At 50.2% G+C, this 18,250-nt stretch overlaps 7 protein-coding genes across 7 annotated transcripts; 2 read left to right on the top strand and 5 right to left on the bottom strand.

Moving 5' to 3' along the window:
- Nucleotides 1-2,467: 2,467 nt before the first annotated feature.
- Nucleotides 2,468-3,570, bottom strand: BDQ94DRAFT_170888 (transcription initiation factor TFIID subunit 11 family protein; the record flags this gene model as incomplete). Its single annotated transcript, XM_026771596.1, has 2 exons — nt 2,468-3,008; nt 3,080-3,570. 2 exons carry the CDS (start codon nt 3,568-3,570, stop codon nt 2,468-2,470), a joined length of 1,032 nt encoding a protein of 343 aa, XP_026625682.1.
- A 564-nt stretch (nt 3,571-4,134) lies between these two features.
- On the bottom strand, nt 4,135-6,129 carry BDQ94DRAFT_39380 (adenosylmethionine decarboxylase SPE2). The gene is made up of 2 exons (XM_026775656.1): nt 5,625-6,129; nt 4,135-5,568 (listed from the first exon to the last, which is right to left on the bottom strand). Exons 1-2 carry the CDS (start codon nt 5,743-5,745, stop codon nt 4,190-4,192), a joined length of 1,500 nt encoding a protein of 499 aa, XP_026625681.1. The 5' UTR covers nt 5,746-6,129; the 3' UTR covers nt 4,135-4,189.
- Nucleotides 6,130-7,399: 1,270 nt separating this feature from the next.
- BDQ94DRAFT_170886 (TATA-binding protein-associated factor TAF6) lies at nt 7,400-8,866 on the bottom strand (the record flags this gene model as incomplete). The annotated part of the gene is made up of 3 exons (XM_026771595.1): nt 7,400-7,954; nt 8,011-8,429; nt 8,497-8,866. 3 exons carry the CDS (start codon nt 8,864-8,866, stop codon nt 7,400-7,402), a joined length of 1,344 nt encoding a protein of 447 aa, XP_026625680.1.
- A 2,296-nt stretch (nt 8,867-11,162) lies between these two features.
- Nucleotides 11,163-12,664, top strand: BDQ94DRAFT_159836 (terpene synthase family protein; the record flags this gene model as incomplete). Its single annotated transcript, XM_026769124.1, has 9 exons — nt 11,163-11,293; nt 11,344-11,470; nt 11,539-11,557; nt 11,612-11,760; nt 11,940-12,049; nt 12,097-12,186; nt 12,231-12,264; nt 12,325-12,542; nt 12,589-12,664. 9 exons carry the CDS (start codon nt 11,163-11,165, stop codon nt 12,662-12,664), a joined length of 954 nt encoding a protein of 317 aa, XP_026625679.1.
- A 557-nt stretch (nt 12,665-13,221) lies between these two features.
- BDQ94DRAFT_170884 (putative meiosis-specific topoisomerase Spo11) lies at nt 13,222-14,725 on the top strand (the record flags this gene model as incomplete). Its single annotated transcript, XM_026771594.1, has 7 exons — nt 13,222-13,513; nt 13,561-13,627; nt 13,686-13,794; nt 13,850-13,936; nt 13,986-14,066; nt 14,123-14,194; nt 14,246-14,725. 7 exons carry the CDS (start codon nt 13,222-13,224, stop codon nt 14,723-14,725), a joined length of 1,188 nt encoding a protein of 395 aa, XP_026625678.1.
- A 278-nt stretch (nt 14,726-15,003) lies between these two features.
- On the bottom strand, nt 15,004-15,778 carry BDQ94DRAFT_39287 (E2 ubiquitin-conjugating protein UBC7). The gene is made up of 2 exons (XM_026775654.1): nt 15,420-15,778; nt 15,004-15,304 (listed from the first exon to the last, which is right to left on the bottom strand). The coding sequence occupies exons 1-2, from the start codon at nt 15,664-15,666 to the stop codon at nt 15,051-15,053; spliced, it is 501 nt and encodes a 166-aa protein (XP_026625677.1). The 5' UTR covers nt 15,667-15,778; the 3' UTR covers nt 15,004-15,050.
- A 354-nt stretch (nt 15,779-16,132) lies between these two features.
- BDQ94DRAFT_144769 (scramblase family protein) lies at nt 16,133-18,231 on the bottom strand. Its single transcript, XM_026766516.1, has 2 exons — nt 17,622-18,231; nt 16,133-17,574 (listed from the first exon to the last, which is right to left on the bottom strand). Exons 1-2 carry the CDS (start codon nt 18,144-18,146, stop codon nt 16,483-16,485), a joined length of 1,617 nt encoding a protein of 538 aa, XP_026625676.1. The 5' UTR covers nt 18,147-18,231; the 3' UTR covers nt 16,133-16,482.
- Nucleotides 18,232-18,250: the final 19 nt, after the last annotated feature.

Below are 18,250 nucleotides of genomic sequence, written 5' to 3'. Positions count from 1 at the left end.
CCCCACCAGTTCCAGAACCAAAGCTTCAATGGAAAGCTTCAATGGAAAAATTCAACGGTTCAGTCCCTATACGAACCCCTTCTATATACTATAAACAGTCGGGCACAGGGGTAAGGCGATCAGAAGGCATCCAACAAACAATATGTGATGCTACGCTCTTACACGCCAATGATTCTACCTGCCATCGAGTTTGACAAGTATATGAGCAAATACGGCTCCAGTGAGGACCTGTCTGAACAAGTAGCAGGCGTACTTAATCGATCATCAAACTGGGCCAGCTACATCTGCGTTCTCAGGGAAGACATCCAGTCGATGGCCATGTACAGACCTAAATGCATACAGACATCTCAAAGCCACACTGGAGGTTTCAAGGCTTTTGTATAAATACAGAATGACGATTCAATAACAAACAAGGAAACACAAAAGAGAACTCGCAAACAACTCCCGTGAAACTGGACAAAGAGCCAGACTCTCACATACGTAGTGATCAAGGGAGTCATCGATGATCGGGGACTAAAAGCCTAGCCCCTCCAAATCAGGCATACGATATGATCGTTCCGTGCGTGCTACGGTCATTTAACTCACCCTCAAACTTACGATTACGATACTGTGTCTAGAGAGAGAAAGTATGTGGCCGCGAGCTTCAAGTACATGAACGACATGTTGCTTCTGGGTCAATCATATCGCTTCAGCAACACAAGGCCACTGGAATGGATAGTTGAAACAAGCGACACAAGAAGCGGCATTGAGCTCGGTGTATACAGATGTGGTGGGCCTGAGCCATGCGCTTAACAATCAATAAAAACAATAAACTTGTCTCTAATATCTAATGTACCATCGAGGGGAAGTCAAACAAGACCCCAACAAAAGTTCGACCAAGTCTGGCCTAATGGACGGAAGGAAGATGGGCGACGAAGTATCCATTGCAGCAAGCACACAAACCCTCTTCATCGGTGTCCATCTTCATGCAATTGTGTCTGGCTGCTGCCTAAAAAAGACAAATATACAATTATGACGAAGATCGCCCGATCTCGAAAGTCAGTGTTTTGCTCTAAAGCATACTGCAAGACATGGAATTCTATACATCCTACCCCAGGAAGGAAGCCGTACGCATATACAGTAACAAAAACGATCTATATATTGGAAATACTGTGTTTCCCGAAGGCCTGTTCCATGCAGAGCAAGATGTCTGCAAGGCAGAAACGGCAAGTCATCGAGCCAAGGAAGCCCTGAAAGATGCTGGAACGCACAACAGTCCAGAATTATACGAGATGTGATTAGTTCCTGTTGTCAGATACTCCATTGCAGCAGGCCGATATCTCGCAGGACAAAACTCCAGCAGCCAACGTGCCTGTCATAATGCTCCCTACCGGGATACATACACACGAAAAGGGACAATTACTTCCACCAGGTATCAGTGTTCCTTAGATTCTACATCAATAAAAATAAAACAGAAACAAGGGAACTGGTGATGAGACCAGCATGATTCTATTTGCTGCGCAACCACTGAAGCAACATCGGTGGTGGGTTGGTTGATACAAGTAGTCTAGTATCAACAATCAAACAGCAGAGCAAGGCATGATGAAGTTATGACGGTGAATGCTTGCTTGGCTTGCATGAGTATATACGGTAGTAGACTGGGCAGACCTACTACTGTAATCAGAAGTCTATTTGTCTGTCTATACCATACTACGTCTGAAACTGAGATATTCATGCAACCATTGCAGCAACCGAAGAAGTCAGAGGAAGTATGAAGGACATTATCGACGTGGATACTTCGAAACGGGGCAATGGAAGAAAGCAAAGATAGGGGGATGATGATGATGAATGCTTGTTGGAGCAAACTGCGAGGACATACTACTTTTATGACACTGATACAGAACATTGTCTATGACGATGGTAGTGGGGGAATCGGAAATTGTGCGTCGCGGTGGGTTTATAAAGGATAGAAACGGTGATTTGGGTTCGGACGTGGTTGTTATTATATGCTAATATACACACAATAATAATGCTAATATACACACAATAATACATTCATACCATGTTAACATCATTATCAGCTGATATAGTAACAACAGCAACTGATATCATGTACGGTAGTAGTAGAGCGTAGGAGATCCAAGAGACAAATTAACGGATGGATGGACCTTATCGAAAGTAGAAAAGAGGGAAGTGGGTGTAGGGGGAAGGGGGGATTAGGCGCGTTCTTGCATGTATTCTCAGTAGAGGTCAGTGAGATGCAACTCTAGATCTGCCACTGCATATAAGGTGATGGGTATGCATGCTAGAAGTAAAATCATGATTAGAATGAGTATTCAGTGTTCAGTAACTATAGACAATCCGTCTATCATCATTTATTATGATACTATCATTACTGCAGTGGTCTTTCTCAGTATTTCAGCCACCATTTTGCTATCCACGCTCACCTCTGCGCTCACGGCTTTACTATAACCAGATCCATAATCCATTACCGGAAGATGCGCCGTCCGCCAACACTACCCGCCGACCAAGTCACCGACCCTCGCACCCCCAGATTGCCCATACTCAGACCCGAGAACCCTACGCCTCCACCCTCACCATCCCGCTTATACCGCCGCAGCGCCTCCCGTAGATGCGAGGGCAGCAACTGGCCCCGATGGGGATTCGGAGGCAGCTTGACATCTTTCTTCCCAACAGGCGTAGACATAGGCCCCCTTTCCATGGGCTCCTGCTTAATACCCCCAGATGTTGTGGTTGTTGTTGTTGTCGTCGCCTGTTCAGCTTCAATTGCAGCCAAAGCCGCCTGATCATGAGCGATAGCCCACTCCGCCTGCACGGTACGAGCCTTCTCAATAATCTCACCCGCAAACACCTTCGTAAAACCATTAATCGTTGTGACAACACTAGCCGGCACAGACTGCGACAGCGCATGATTGACAATACGTCGTAGCGTCTCCTTTCGTAACTTGGCTCGTTTGAACAGATCATATCGTTCCGACTGGATGGGATTGAATGCATCCACCAACAACCTACACCGGAACCAGTTAGCAACTTCGTCCACAAGCCAGATATAGAACCGTCAAAAAGGAGGGATGCATACGCCATATTCTTCTTCTCCGCCTCCGTATCCGTCGTCCCCTCCTCCCTCCCCAGCAACTCCCCCTCATCATCAAAATCCTCATCCTCATCTGCATCTTCTCCTCCCCCTCCTCCTCCGGCACCGCCAGAAGCACCACCCCTCACTGACGCGCCATCCACATCCACCGACCCCAGTCGATCCATTCCCGCCCGCAAACTCCCTTCTTCTCTCTCGCGCTCCTTCTCCGCTTTACTCTTCCTACCGCGCTTCTTTCCCTTCGTTAGGAACACCCCATCTGCGCTGGTCCCGCCCAGACTGCCTGTAAAGCTGCCCGTCACGCTGCCGGCATCGCTGTAGGTGCGCGTGTCTGCGTCGATGGTGTTGGGGAAGGAGGTCTGGCGGAGGGGGTGCATGCGCGGTCGCTTGGGATGGCTGCCGAGTGGTTGGGAGGAGGCCGAGGAGATGGAGGGGCGTTTGAGGGGGTTTGAGGACGGTGGTGGTGGTGAGGACATGATGTGTTTGTGTTAAGAAATGGTGTGATGGGTGATGTTGATGTTGCTTTGTCGAGAGCCGACAAGGCTTGCTCGCAGCGCGGATGAAAAGTCGTGTCTCGATCTGTCTGCGAAATCTCGGTAAGGCGCGAATAAAGACTCAGCTGTTCAAGTTATTCAGGATAGAAAGTGTACAGGTGATGGACTGGGTTATGGAGACTGCTGGGGGAGATGATGCGACGGAGTGTGGGTGAAAGATCCAAAGGAAGGCGGCTTATCGGTGTTACGGCGCCCCATCCGGCAAGTCTGCCGAGTGGTCGACTTTCCGCCGGCGCGCTCCTGCACCCGCCCGCTGCTTATTTCTACTTCACTCGTTCTTCGCTCAACTACTCGGATTTTCTACGATCAATGCACCTGATCAGTCCGTAGGACGGATAACATTTGTTCGAAATAACCACAATGCCATAAAGCGTAAGCGAAGGTGGATACTAACATTGCTCAAAAAGGAACAAAGCTCAATCGCTCGATGATAGGAAAGTAACAGCTGACAAAACCCGAAATTGGAAACAGTCAAGAAACGATATCATTCTCCCACTTCCTTCTCACCTCTCATGCATGGACAGACACCGTGTTCGCTCTCTCAAACGCGCTCTTCTCCGAGCCGAGGGGCCCCCCCTTTCCAGTCAAGACGTTCGTAGTAGCGGAACACGAGGTCATATCCGTCCAAGTCATGCACGATCCGATCCACCCGACGATATCCTGCCACATTTTCCATCTTAGTGCGACGAGCCGCCTGCCGCTCAATGTACTTGACCTCCTTGATGTGGTCCAACTCGCCATCGGCGGTAGTAGTCTCAGGCTTAGCCTCGAACAAGGTCACCGTGAAGCGTCCAGGCTTGAAGATGTTCACCACCTGCTGAATAATCTCCTGCGTAGTCTGGCCGTTCTGCGAGTGCGGCACGTTGGTCTCAAACGACGCATACGAGCAGTGAGGCTCCGGAGTCACATGCACCGTGAAGTAGTGCGTTCCGGTGTTCTGGTCAGGCGTGGGGATGACGCCGTTGGCGGAGAATCCGCACGGGGTAAACAGGTAGGCGTCGATCCGAGACTCGGGGAACTTGGACTTCGGATAGACGTCCGAAAGACCACACGACTCCGACACGACCGTTCCCAAAGCATGACCCTCGGTAGTCAGCTCAGGGGGCAAGACGCGGCTGCCGTTGGACGACACATCATCCATGTCGGAGTTGTTGCTGAAGACATCAACGTGGTCGTCATTGTCGGCCTCGAAGTTGCAGTAACGCTTCTCGGCAACAGCAGTAGCGTGGTCCAGGTAGAACTGCTTGGCGTTCTCCTCATCCAGGTCGGTCATCAACACCTCCAAAGTCTCGTCCTGGTCTTCGCGCGTCTGGTAGGCACCAGCTGCGGGCACTTGAAGCACCTTGGTCTCGGTCACCGGATCCTCCGACTCGACGCGAGGGCTGGTCGGGGGAGTGAGCAAGGTGTTGGGCTCAGTCAGGTAGAGGTACCAGTGCTCGCCGTTCATCTTGCCAATCATGTAGGCGCTGCCGTTGAGGAAGAGCTTGTCCATGGTGCGAACCTCGTCTCTCCAGCTGCGGTGGGGACCGCGCTGACGGTCGGGGAAGAGGAAGTTCTTGCGGCTGTAGAACACACGGTACGGGGCCGCAGCGACGGAGATGCCGCGGGAAGCAGGTGCGGTAGCGCGAGGGAAGCCACCAAACAAAGCGGCAACTTCGAGAATGCGCGGAAGTCCCGACAGCAGGGTCGTCGTACCACAGGTCTTCAGGATCAGCTTGTGCGGCCAGACGAACATGCTGGACTCGGACAAGAGATAGGCGTCGACATCCTCGGACGAGACGATGGAGAGCACTTGGCAGTTGACGAGGTCAAGCATATCCTTCCAGATCTCTTCAGGCACAGCCTTCAAGCCGGCAGGACCGGCAGAACCCAGTTCCTGAGCGGACGGGGCAAACCAAACCTCCAGAAGCTTCTCGGGGCCTTCATTCACGTCAGTATATCTCCAACATAGAGCCACTAGTATCACAGCCACATACCTTCGAAGGCGTTGGTGGAATCAAGATCCTGGGTTGCCTCATGGTTGATCGTCAAGGACGGGGTCCCCATGAAAGAGGACGGCGACGTCGTGTAGTGCTGGGGGATCCCAATGTAGACCATCTTGACCGATTGATAATGCAGCAAATTGATCGGTAAAGCGGACGGAGCAGCGATATAGCAGGTGCGCGCGACTGGATGTGTGGACCGTAGACAAAGAGCCTAGGAAGCACTATCTGCTGCCCAGACGAACAGGGGGGCTATGTCCGTCTGAGAGAGTAGGCCCTTAATCTGTTTTTCTGGTAATTGGCACTCAGCCAAAGAGGGGTAGTTTCGGTAGAAGCCTGAAGGGCTGCTAGGGAGGGCGGAAAGAGAGGGAAAGGAGGAAAAAGCCTCTGGAAAAGGGAATGGTGACTATCTGGTCGTGACCCTCGTGCTGGAAGATACCGATACCGGCGAAAGTATCGGGTCTAGCAGACGAGAGTATCTGCTTTTTGAAATGTGGGAGAGAAAAAAGTGAGGTTTGCGCGACTGGAGAAAAAAGGTGGGGTTCAAGCGTGTTATCGGGGCCTACTCGCGATCTGTTAGCCATGACAGAAACTTTTGACCCACCGGAGACGAAGTGAAGAGACTAAGGAAAGAGGACAAACGGCAACAAACATACTTGGCAGGCTTAGACAGGTACCGTAGTAGATCCTTCGGGTTCATGGAAGGCAGGACAGAAGACGAGCTTAAAACAGCACGATGTCGTGAGAAGCCACAGCACTGAACATCTGCGAGGCGACTTTCGACGGCAACGATAACGGGTAGGGCAAGTGTGCAGCGGAATGCAGCAAAGCGATTTGGCTCTTTGATCACCCAATGACTCAAAGACAACCAAAGCGATAGAACCTCCACCGGATGAGTGAGGAGGAAGGAGAGGGAAATAAATAAGATTTCAAAAAAGGCACGCGGACGTGGGGGGGGGAAGGGAAGAAAGAAGTAGTTATTGACGGGCGACGGTTGAGCGATTATTATTGCTGTCCGTGATCTGTGGGCCCGAAAAAAGTTCGTGGGGCGGGCAAAGGAAAGAGGCCAATCTGGGTTGGGCTCTTTTGGGAATCAAACGCGCAGAATCTGAGAGAAGGCGGGAAAACGGTTCAGAGTCGGAGACACCAAGAGGAATGGGATGGGGATGAGGGGAAGATGCAGGAACATATAACTTACCTGGGCAATTATAAGAATTTTAGTCCAACCACACACGATCCCTGGAGAGGCAGGAGGGCGCGATGGATGAATTGATGATGAGATGCTCCGTTCGAATGGCCGGAAAAGAAGGCCAGGAATAAGGAATGAGCCGATCGGATTTTCCCTGCCAAACGGAAAAAACCCGACATTTCGTGCCCAACCAGGCAGGCGGTAGTACAAGGGTCGACTTCTTCCCAAAAGGGAGGGTGACGTCGTGTCTCCCTCCCATCGGGAAATCGGTCTCACAACTTCCACCACTACTAAATTCCCTCCCAGCACAATGAGCAGGTTGAAGTCGACAAAGCATCAAGATATCATGCAGAGGTACAATTCGCTAGCTAGCATTCAAGAATAGCCCCGATTCCCTCCTTCTAAAACACCCTTTGCCCCAAACGCCGAATTCTGTCCATGCCCGGCAACAAACACTCAAACTAAGAAAAATGGAAGAAAGCACGCATGCCTCTTCACCCGCTGCCCCTAAAGATGTACATCCAAAGTAGATACAGAATGAGATGCTACTTCAAGTTGTAGAGAGAGAAATGCAGCAGAATCAGGAGGATGACTCCACAATGGCATGAGCGAGGTCAACTTCCCCCGCGTCACTAATCTTCGCGGCCAGGAACTCGCCCACTTTCTGACTCAGCCGATCTCGAAGACCATCCGTCACCATCCCGCCATGACCGTTGGCCAGTGCCATCCGGCCCTCCCGTAGCGTGTTCAGCACCCCCAGCAGCACGCTAAGCACCCGCTCTGCCTCCGGCCGGCGTGGACTCTCCTCCGCCATGCCATCCTTGAGCAGGTTACCGTACGTCGGCAGATTAGGCATGATCAGCACCCGCACCGCCTCTGCACCGCCAACCGCATGTAGTCCGATCACCGCGCCATAGTGCGCCCCAAAGGGTTTGGACGGGTCCAGGAACGTCTTCAGGCACGACCGGGCCAGTCGTGGCTTGAGGGTGTGCGACGAATTGGAATATTTCTTGGCGATGAGGCCCAGAAGCGATGCGGCAAGGTCGCGCAGGGCAAATTGCTCCGTCAGTTCAGCACTGCCACCGAGTTGTCGACCGATCAGGCACGTCAGAATAGGTGGAACAAGTGAGGCGATCTATCAGGAGTCAGTGGAATGGAATCCGCGTTGTTCATGTGACAATCATGACTCACATATGGGTCCACGTAGAGAGACTTGTTCTGTACCAAAGCCTCGGCCATGTGCATCACCTGCGTCAGGACAAAGACATCCTTCAGCCCATGCGTCACCTTCTCCGAAATGAATTGCACGAAATATGGCACCAGCTGGTGTAGTCCGGGGTCTTCTCGGAGACTGGCATAACCCGACGTCCTGTATTCCTCACTGGACTCGTCCAGGAAGGCGTTGCAGACCTTCTCGAAGTATAGCTGGAGCTCCTTGGAAAGCACATGCTTCACCAGGGGCTTGACGGAGACATTTCCTCCTCCACTCATGGCCGCCAATGTAGAGCTTGCGTTGGGTCCCTTGGACATCAGTTCCATGTTTCTCGAGTCGGCCGCCGTGGGATTCTGGGGGATGGACGGTTGTACACCTTCAACCGCCAACCAATGGGCTTAATGGAGTCAGCATGCCAACACTTCATTGTAAATATTTCCATAGAGCAGCAGGGTCAAGTTTACCTGTGAAAGAGATCTCGCGAGGAACCCTGGGCAACGGCGCATTTATCAACTTCTCAAAGTCCACTTCCTCATCCTCCACGTAGAACAACGGCTGACCAGGGCCCAGTGACGCCTCTCCGAACCGCAAAGGCCTTGTAGACTCGTATCCGTACAGTGGCTCCACATCCAGCACGCGCAGCGCCTGCGCGACATCTTGTGTTGTGAGTAGCGTGCGTCGACTGTGGCGCATGAATTTGAGGGCTTCTTCCAGGACCTGCGCGATGCGGTACTCGACGTCGCGGGCAAGGTTCTCAGTGACATCATTGCTGAGGTTCACAACACCGACCGACTCGGCAACATCGCGAATATTATCGGGGTTCCAAACGGACATGGTGGGCGTGAGTGTTGAGGTGGAGGTAAAAGAACGGAGGTAGGAGGTATCGGGTGGGCGGGAGGGTGTAACGTCGTCGGTTCGTCAACGAGTGGTCCAGGTATTTCCTGCAATTTGAGGCGAGTAGATGACCATCAAATTTATTATCCGGGAAGGCCAAAAATCATTCTGGGAGGCCCAGAGGTGCAATGTCGAAATGAACGATAGTAGATAAATGCGACGCGGGAACGGAGAGAGCTTCGGAGGCAGAAGGCGGAGAAAACCTGCCGCTGGGCATCCACACGTGCATCTTCAACTATCTCCGTGTAGGGATCGCAAACTTGAATCAGGATATAGTGTGTACAAACATATCAAATATCATACGAGGTGAAAGCAATTATACCATATTTGTAGTACTAAGTCTTTTTGTTTGTTGAATGAAGCATAAGATAGAGAAAAGCTGAATAGAAGCGTTCTTACTTCTAGTTTGCTAGGTCTACAGTGCCCTATCCTACCACAAGAGGATGCAGTTGACCCCTTCACCAATACATGGATATTTTTCGCATTTCTTGCCAATCCATGATCACTTCACTCCATTGTCCTCTCACCCATGTGGCATAGGTCGATCTGAGACTTGTTGAAAACATTTTCAAGCCAAATATACAACTCAAAGTAAGCAAGGCTTAAGATACGGCTGTCAGTTACTATATCCCATGGGTAACACAGTCATAATGCACAAGCACCGTTTAAGATTGCTATGGAAGAACGCGTTGCCCCCACATTCCTATGTACACCCTCAAGAATGATTATGTTGAGCGTGGTGCACGATAATTAGGGTTGCACAACAGTTCTCCTTTGTCCGATGGAATTATCCAGATGCCTGAGAAACGCAAACCTACAAAATCACAAATGTGAGGGCTATAGTGTGGGTAACTTGCAATATCAACCTGTAGAATTTCATCTGCAAGTTTCTAAGTTCAGAAGCTCTCATAAAATACTAACTACCAGGAATATGTGCAAGAAACAAGGAGCATAATTCAATCCGTGCTCGGTAGCAGTGAGATTTCATTACATCACTACGTATAATTCGGGCTCCTATCAAGGAGTACACTGCATTGACAGAAATTATGACTCCTGTAACATACGAAGAAGTCTCAGATATAAGCCACAATACACTACCCGCAACCTTATCCAGTCGTGCCACATCGTGCCTGGAAGCACAATAGGCAGAAGAATCCCGCTGGAGGAGACATTGATAAGGGAAGCTCCGTGACCTTGCTTGATCATTTGTCCACTTAAGGAAGTAAGTGACGCTGGACAGGTTGGTATCAATCACTTGACCACATTCAGTCTCGTCCAACTCAATTTTTGGCATGCAACCTCCACTCACGCCTGCGTTGGCCGAAGACCTCGATTGTTTCCTCAAGAAACTGCGTACCTGGTACTATTGGAGTTAGAGACATTTGTTATGACGAAGCATGCTTTATAACCTTGATTGACAAGATCCTTTTTCGTTCGGCTACTAGTGTCTTCGTCCATGTCGGTAATAGCGAGGTTCATTCCAGACATGGAGGTCTGGCAGAATTTTAGGTTTGTATTCTGGAACGGACAGCGATGCGGTTACACTAGCTCAAGTTGGTCAACTGGGGCCACTTTGAAATGGTTCGTAAGGGTCGTTAGTGTTTATCGGTGGACTTAAGAACTATGCCAGCCCACTCATATAGGAAGATTTCTTCATTTGTCTTTCCAGTTGCTGAATAACCTCACATCATTGCTCTAAAAGGAAGCGGTAGTGCCTGTGACATGTTTGCCACGAGTGGACCAGTGGACCAATAGATGCCACTAACGATCTTCTCGCACTCGACCAGAGTACGTTCCATCATAACTCAAACGCATTGGGAAGGAGTACGGCTTGCCTTATGTGGGGTAACTGTGATGCATATTCAATTGCGATAGGGCAGAGATACAGCATTCCTGTTCGAATCAGCAAAGGTGGTAATGCCCTGCAGATCCTTGCATAGAGTCACGAGCAAGCTTCGATTAATCTTGATGAGCTGCTGTTGACTACAGAGGAAGGAAATGAGGGGGGGAATAATTCAGTTAGACGGTGACATCACTCTTATGAAGGCAGTCCGAAGGAGATATCACTGTAGCTGTCGAGGAATGCATCCATTCGTATTTAGTATTTTGAAACGTCATAGGAGCCATCGATGAGTTGTGAGGGTCAAGTAGAGCTTGGCTTATAAGTATTCAGCCGACACCCTACTTATCCACTTTATCCAGCATAAACCGATATACCCATTTACAAGCCAGGAAGATGGGTTGGGACGCTGACACTATCGTCGAGGTGAAATTGCCTCCGTTATTTGTGAGCTTCGTTGCGAGAAAGGCTCCAGTGAATCGGCACTATGAAGCCATCAGGGAAGAGTCGGAGCAGTGGCTGATCAAGTATAAGTGACCCTTTCTTCACTCTAGTACCTTCAGCTAAAATTCTGAAGGGCCTGCAAATTTGATGAAAATATGGCACGATCCATTCACAAGACTGACTTTGGGTACTTCTTGGCCATTATGGCCCCTAATGCAGAGCGAGATCAGTTGCGAACGATGTGTGATTGGGGAAACTGGGTACGTTCGCGTTGATCTCCCTGTGTTGAATCTCTTTAGGTGTACTGTATATACTAATCTGAATCAAGGTTTTTCCTTTTGATGATGGTAGTGTTTTCCTGTTCAATCACACTTCCTGTTCTCACGATGCGATGTAAACAGCTTTCGATAATGGAGAGTTGAAATTAGATCTGGATGGTGTGAAAAGAATGATGGACGAGCTTTTGGCCGTCATGAAAAACGAAGGAATCTTTAGACCGAGAGCTCCTCTTGTTATTGCGTTCAAGTCCATCTGGGACAGACTATCCGAGGTGAGAGTTATGTCGATGAAACTGTGATCCTCGCTAATGTTTCAGTCGAACTGCTCTGCCGGTAATCACATTGTCAGCCTCAATTAATCTGAATATGGAGTTGATGGGATCAACGACACACAGGAACCCGTCGTCGGTTTGCTAATTCAATGCGAGACTATTCCGAAGCGTGTATTCAGCAGGTCATCATGCAATCCAAATTCCAAGGCAGTGAAACACTGTCAGTCGAAGAGTTTATCGTAATGAGACGTGGAAGTGTTGCGACCACGCCTCTATATGCGCTATTTGAGTAGGCCTTTTCCCTCCTTGGAAGGGTCAAACGTGCTGACGATCCAGGTATGCCTATGGATTGAACATTCCAGATGAAGTGTTTGAGTGTCCATCGATCAAAAAGCTGGAAAGGGTCAGCACTGAAGTGACGGTCATGTAAGAACCTTGTCCGTTGTAGAAGCCGGCTACTGACTCTACAGCCAAAATGACATCGTTTCCTATCGGAAGGAGCAAGTATGTGCATATTTATGGTCCGTCAGCTAATGGTACAGAATGACTAACATTCCCTTCCAGATCCTCGATGAAAGCAGCAACTTGATCAAAATTTATCTCCGGCAAGGATTCTCAGTTCAAGCTGCTTTCGATGAAGCTGGAAAGCTACTGGCTGCATGCTATCGTGATTGGTATTTGACACTAGCCGATTTACCCAGCTGGGGCGAAGATGTCGATGCGCAGGTTCAGACGTATATTGATGGCCTCCAAAATATTGTTCTGGCTAATATCCACTGGAGGTAAGAGCTAATCTCAACTTCGCTACGATGACTGATGGCGATGTAGTTTCCGAGCGGAACGTTATTGGAAATCAAATGCGGAAATACAGAAGGATAGAACGATTGAGGTGCGAGTGAAATGAGGATGTCTTGACTGTGCTTGGAATGTATTAGGTTGTCTGATTCAGACTGAAGAGGGCACGACTTAAGCCTTATGGCACTTGGCAGTGAAACATGTTAGTAGTGCCCTTTATGAGCATTCGCATTGCTGATGCTTGTTTAAACACGAATCAGTACAATTAGCTTACTTAAATAATGGCTCTGGTCGCAGCCTAGTCATCTTCCACCCCCGGCTCCCTAAGCAGGATATACTTCATTTCTTGTATGAAGATATGAGCGATATTCCAGGAAACCAGTTTGGCTAACTCTGTGCCTGTAACTACGTGCCACCGGCTTGCTATACTTTGAACACTGGCCAATCAAGATCACTGAGTATTTTTTGTTGCTTTCGGCCATTCACTTGACATTGTATATTGTACAAGAAGAACTCGTTTCACTAGTTGTAACGTGATGAGATACCATATATGTTGGGTCGCATACTCACGACCCCTCTTAGTCTATCTTCACCTTTCGGCTTCGGATCATCTCCATCCTACCCCTACAGGTCATCCACTCCTAACCCATCTTGATCCTAGAAACAATGGAAGCATCACATTTAGATGGCATGGAGGCCGAGGCGTTCGAACGGCTAACAATCATCGCTACAATTCCCCAAACACCAGTCCAAAGCTACATTCAGGAAACGCTAGCAGCAATCCTGGATGAAGTATCCTTCCGTGAAGGCCACCTCTCTATCACCCTCAAACAGAGAGGTAAAAAGTTTGCCTCACTGTTCATTAACCCACGTACACTGGCCCTGGAGACGTCGGAGATACAGACATACACCACCTACAGATGGCCCGGCGGCGATATGAACGAAGCATTGAAATTCAGTACGATATGTTGTCACCATTCAGACACTCTGCTAATGAAGACACAGCTGCCGCTCTTCGAGTCCTCGCGGCCATTGCAGAGGCAGTTCAGGCAGGGTTGGTGGTCTCTAAGAGGTAAACAACACAGACCACTAGTGTACTCTAACACTTTCAAACACTAAACCTGATATAGAGACATATACTACAGTGATCCTATCTGCTTCGGCTCCCAGAAAACCGTCGATACACTCGTTGACGACTTGGCACACACAATGGGGGTAGATCGTGCTGCATTATATGTGGTCTGTGGGCCTCAACAGTACCTACTTCTAGGATGCTAAGTATCCTGCAACACAGGGGGCAGCAGCAAAAGGACTCGTTGTGGGATACTATCAGATGACCACCAAAAGCGCGGGAGTAGTGGACGCGCGATTATCAAACCAGGTCTGTTGCAGTCATCACTACTACACACAGCATGGACTGACGTTCGCAGGATACTCTAGTACCTAGAATGCAAGACATCCACAAACTCGACCTTAAAGATGTTGCCTGGGTACTGGTTCTAGAGAAGGAGGTCCCTGCTGCCATCAAGAACTTATATATCAAGCTGGAGTGAACTGACACCCTCAGGCCGTATACCGTCGACTCGCAAGCAGCAACTACCACATCAGATCTGCAGCAGGCAAGGGCGTCCTCGTCACTGTAAGTGCTGATACCCCTATTACATCCTAAGAGGCATACAAACCATTCCAGGGAAAAGGATATCCTGATCTCAGCACTCGGGCATTCGTCCGTAAACTCTTCGACCATAGCCACCAACTCACCAAGCAACCGCAATTCTACGCCTTAGTGGACGGTGACCCCGACGGCATGGCCATTATGGCCACATACAAGTATGGCTCTGTGGCTTTTGCCCACGAAAACCGGAACTTGAATGTGCCCGGTCTCCACTGGCTGGGTTTGAGACTAGCGGATGTGGTTGCAGGCGCTGATCCACTAGGCGATGACACGCTACTCCATCTTACGAAGCGGGATAGGAAGAAGGTCATCGCTATACTGTCTAGAAATCCTGTCTGGGAGGCCGATGGACCGGAGCCGGAATGGCGGGTGGAGCTGCAACGGATGCTCATGTTGAATCTCAAGGCAGAGATGGAGATTCTGTACGACATGGAGGGTGGCTTGACAGGATGGCTAGATAGGAAGCTGATCCATCTCATACAAAACAGTAGGTAGGTAGGACGTATTCATGACTTCGTACCATTATCACGACGAAAGATAACGATATATACTGATGAAAGCATTTATGCATTCCTGACCATGCATCTACCCCAGGAGTGGGCGTCAAATAGAACATATATAAAGATGAAGGAAAGAGAAAAGAACGAACGCACCACAACGCCAACCCAAGCAACCAATGCATCCATCCAAGCTATGCCACAATTTCCTCCACGACACAGAGTATAGACAGACAGTGAGCAACCAGCCCAGCAACCGGTTACTTATATACGACCAAACCCCTCCCCTTCACCATTGAACTCGTATTGAGGAAGAGGGTGCTTTACAACCCCAATCCCTTCCTAACCTCATCCCTCACCTTCCGCTCATACTCCCCCCTCCGCTCCCTCCACATCTTCGCAGCCTCCACGTTCGCCGGAGACTCATCATTCGGCTCCGCCAACATACTCATAACGGAGATGAGAATCTTCTCCACGCTCTGGATAGGTGACCACCGCTCCGAAGCATGTTCGTAATGGTTGGGGTCGTCACCGGGGGGGTGGAGGATGGAAATGCACACGGTCCCGTTGGGGTATACTATACGTATGTCCAAAACACGTTAGCATAAGCTCAACCAAGCATCACCAGAAAAGACTAGAAGACAAAGAAAAATCCAGACAGAGAAAGAAGGGGAAAAGAAGGAGTTATTTACCATTAGGATGCCAAACCCCACCACCCACAAACTTCATTGTAGGCGGACTAAGCGGATAATCTTTAGGGAACTTCAACTCGGCCGCGAACACGCCGCCCTCGAAGGGCGTACCTTCAGGCCCCTGGATTAGTGCTTCCCAGTGGAACATGTCATCTTCGGTGACGGGGCCGGCGGTGATGCCCTCGGGGGGGTTGGTGGAGAGGTTTTTGTATTCGTGGAAGAGGCGTTTCTGGGCGACGGAGGACATTTTGATTGATCACTGCCTTTCTTTCTCTTTGAGAAGTATTGGTTTTAATTATTGGCTTAATTTCTCCGGCGTCGTGTGAGGGAAGCAGGTAGTGGGTTTTTGGTGCTGGTGGTGGTGGCGGTCTGGCTGTCTATCTGGCGATTAGATAAAGAGGGGAGAGGAGAGTGCGGAGATCGGACCGGAGAGGGTGAGGACAACGGGGGTACTTAATAGGGGTGGTGGTTATGTACCTGGGGTGGCGTTGAGAAGATAGGACTAAGAAAACTTTTTAGAGGTTGGTTTACTGGGGAAGGTGAGTGGGTTGGAATTGAATTGGAGGAGAAATCAAGGTTTGCCACTTTGAAAGCCAATGAATGATTGAGTGATTGAGGTTCCATTCATTGATGGTTGAGCGGTGGGATGCGTTGGGTGCCTGAGGCTGCAATGATGCTTATCGCCGCTTTCATCAGTATGGAAGGAGAATGATCTTGAGTTCATTTCTGGCTAGCATTGTTTCCTTTTCGCGTGATATTATACAATTATTTGGAGATTTCACTGTCATTATGGTACATCGGGCTAATCATCGTCAGTCAGCTGCATAAACCGATTTGCACTTCAAGCAGGGCCGAGTATGAATGACATCAGTGTCTACTCGGTCAGATCATGTCGAGTATGCCGCAGGCCATGTCATTAAAGCCGTTACGGTGATTCTCAGTGCTCCCGGTTACATGAGCTCTGTCGTCGTTATCCCTGCATGAATGGGGGGATAGTATATGTCTGACCATCTCACAATGTCAACCATCCTGATCGTACTGCCTGTTTGTAGTTATCAGCCGCTTAGAACCAATCGAAATCATCGCCTCCCTCGCCCTCGTCGGCTTCATCTGCCCACGGGTCCTCTTCCTGGCCCCATGTATTCTCAGGCTCCTTTCCCCATGGGTTCTCGGGCTCTTCCCCCCAGACATCACCATACGGACCCGTTTGACCTGGCGTCGGTGGCTGTTGGTCTACAGGTGCCGCTTGCTGATCGGGAGCAGGCTGGCTGCCTCCCATCCCACGGGACATGGCTTCGTAGCCAGCCATTGCGCCCGCACCTGCTGCACCTGCTGCAGCGCCATCAGCCATTCCACCGGCTGCCCCAGCCCGACCAAGAGTTCCCGCGGCCGCTTCCCCCACGGCACCTGCTTCACCGGCTGCTGCGCCCCCGGCAGCACCCCCAGCAGCTGCCTCACCACCAAATCCAGGGATCCAGAGAGGCATGAAACCAAATCCACCCGAGTTGCTATGGCGACTAAAGTAGTCAAAGTCAATGCTCACAGCGGTTGCCAGCATCACGGCACGCTGGTCGAATGTCATCCCAGTAGCCGCACGGTTCTTGTCGAGGAACTCCTCGCTGGGAGAAGCAGAGTCCATTCGCAGAGCATAGACACCCGTATCCGTGAAGATTTCTCGGGCAAACCCGGCAAAGTTGCGATTCACAGAGCCGATCAGCTGTTTGTCAGCCGAGCGTAGACCAAAATCCCACGACAAGAAAGGCTCGTCCACGTAGGCGAATTGGTGATATTCGCCCGTTTCTTGGCCACTCTGAGATGATTGGACCAGCTGCATTTGCTGCTTATTAGACAAATCCATCTGGTTAAGCGGTAGCTTCTCTGTTTTCATCTCTGTCGCTGGATTTGGCGAGTGGTGATACGTGAAGAGGTTGTATTTCCGCCGTAGTGGAGCCCATTGTTGCTGAGCCTCTCCGATAACCCGCATTTCATCCAAGCCCAAGGATGAAACCCGAGCATTCGAGTCCCCTGTAGGCTGGACCAGAGATCCGGCTGAGGTTGCCTGTAGTGCAGTGGACGAGGAATAGGCACCCTTTGCCAGGTCGAGAGGATCATATACGCGGATACGGGAGTTGATCCACGAGAACGGACGGTGGAACTACGCAGTCAGCATCATCCACAAGTAACTGGCAGATCGATACCTACCCGAAGCACTTCATTCTCATGCTTGTCAAACACATGCGTCACGAAGCTTCGATGCGTTCGGAACGATTGTCGCGCCATCATGTTCACCATGCCTTTCTCCTGCTCCGCCATATAGCCAATATGGTTGCCGTTGGCATCCATAATGACGTATTTGTTGGCTTGTTCGAATCCAATCATCACATTCATGAGCTCCAACTGCCGCTGCACCACCAGACCTGAGTTGGCGAGGATACCCGTCGCCGGGTGCGTCTCTTTTATCACGCCATGAGGGTCTTCGGGGATGTGAACTGGGGCGAGTAGGGTGTTCTGGGAGGGGTCATATTGAGGCGTGGGATTTTCGGGGGATGTCTCTGTATTGCTGGGTTCAGGCGCTCGCGACGCTGGGACGTCTCTTCTGATGGGCTCTGGCCTGCGTATGGAGTTTCGGGGGCCTCGGGGGTTGGGTCGGCCGCGAAGTGAGCTGGCGAGAGCTCGACCGGGAGCTCGAAGGCACTGCGCCGGTGGTGTTCGGAGCGCACTCCACATTCCAATGTTGGGGGCCAGTCGGTAAAAATGTATGATGCGAAATTAGACAAAGATATGTGAGGTAACTGTAGCACCGAGAAGTATAGTTGAATAAGCTGAAGATG

The sequence above is a fragment of the Aspergillus welwitschiae genome, assembly GCF_003344945.1.
Source record: "Aspergillus welwitschiae strain CBS 139.54b unplaced genomic scaffold BDQ94scaffold_18, whole genome shotgun sequence".
Lineage (NCBI taxonomy): Eukaryota > Fungi > Ascomycota > Eurotiomycetes > Eurotiales > Aspergillaceae > Aspergillus > Aspergillus welwitschiae.
This window is presented reverse-complemented; position numbering and strand designations above follow the sequence as displayed.

Coding starts and splice junctions, on each gene's coding strand:
- BDQ94DRAFT_39380 (XM_026775656.1), bottom strand. CDS start 5,745: ATGGTCTACATTGGGATCCCCCAGCACTACACGACGTCGCCGTCCTCT. Junction 5,569..5,624: donor TTCCACCAACGCCTTCGAAG/GTATGTGGCTGT, acceptor ACGTGAATGAAG/GCCCCGAGAAGCTTCTGGAG.
- BDQ94DRAFT_144769 (XM_026766516.1), bottom strand. CDS start 18,146: ATGTGGAGTGCGCTCCGAACACCACCGGCGCAGTGCCTTCGAGCTCCC. Junction 17,575..17,621: donor ATGAGAATGAAGTGCTTCGG/GTAGGTATCGAT, acceptor CTGACTGCGTAG/TTCCACCGTCCGTTCTCGTG.
- BDQ94DRAFT_39287 (XM_026775654.1), bottom strand. CDS start 15,666: ATGTCCTCCGTCGCCCAGAAACGCCTCTTCCACGAATACAAAAACCTC. Junction 15,305..15,419: donor TGGGGTTTGGCATCCTAATG/GTAAATAACTCC, acceptor ACATACGTATAG/TATACCCCAACGGGACCGTG.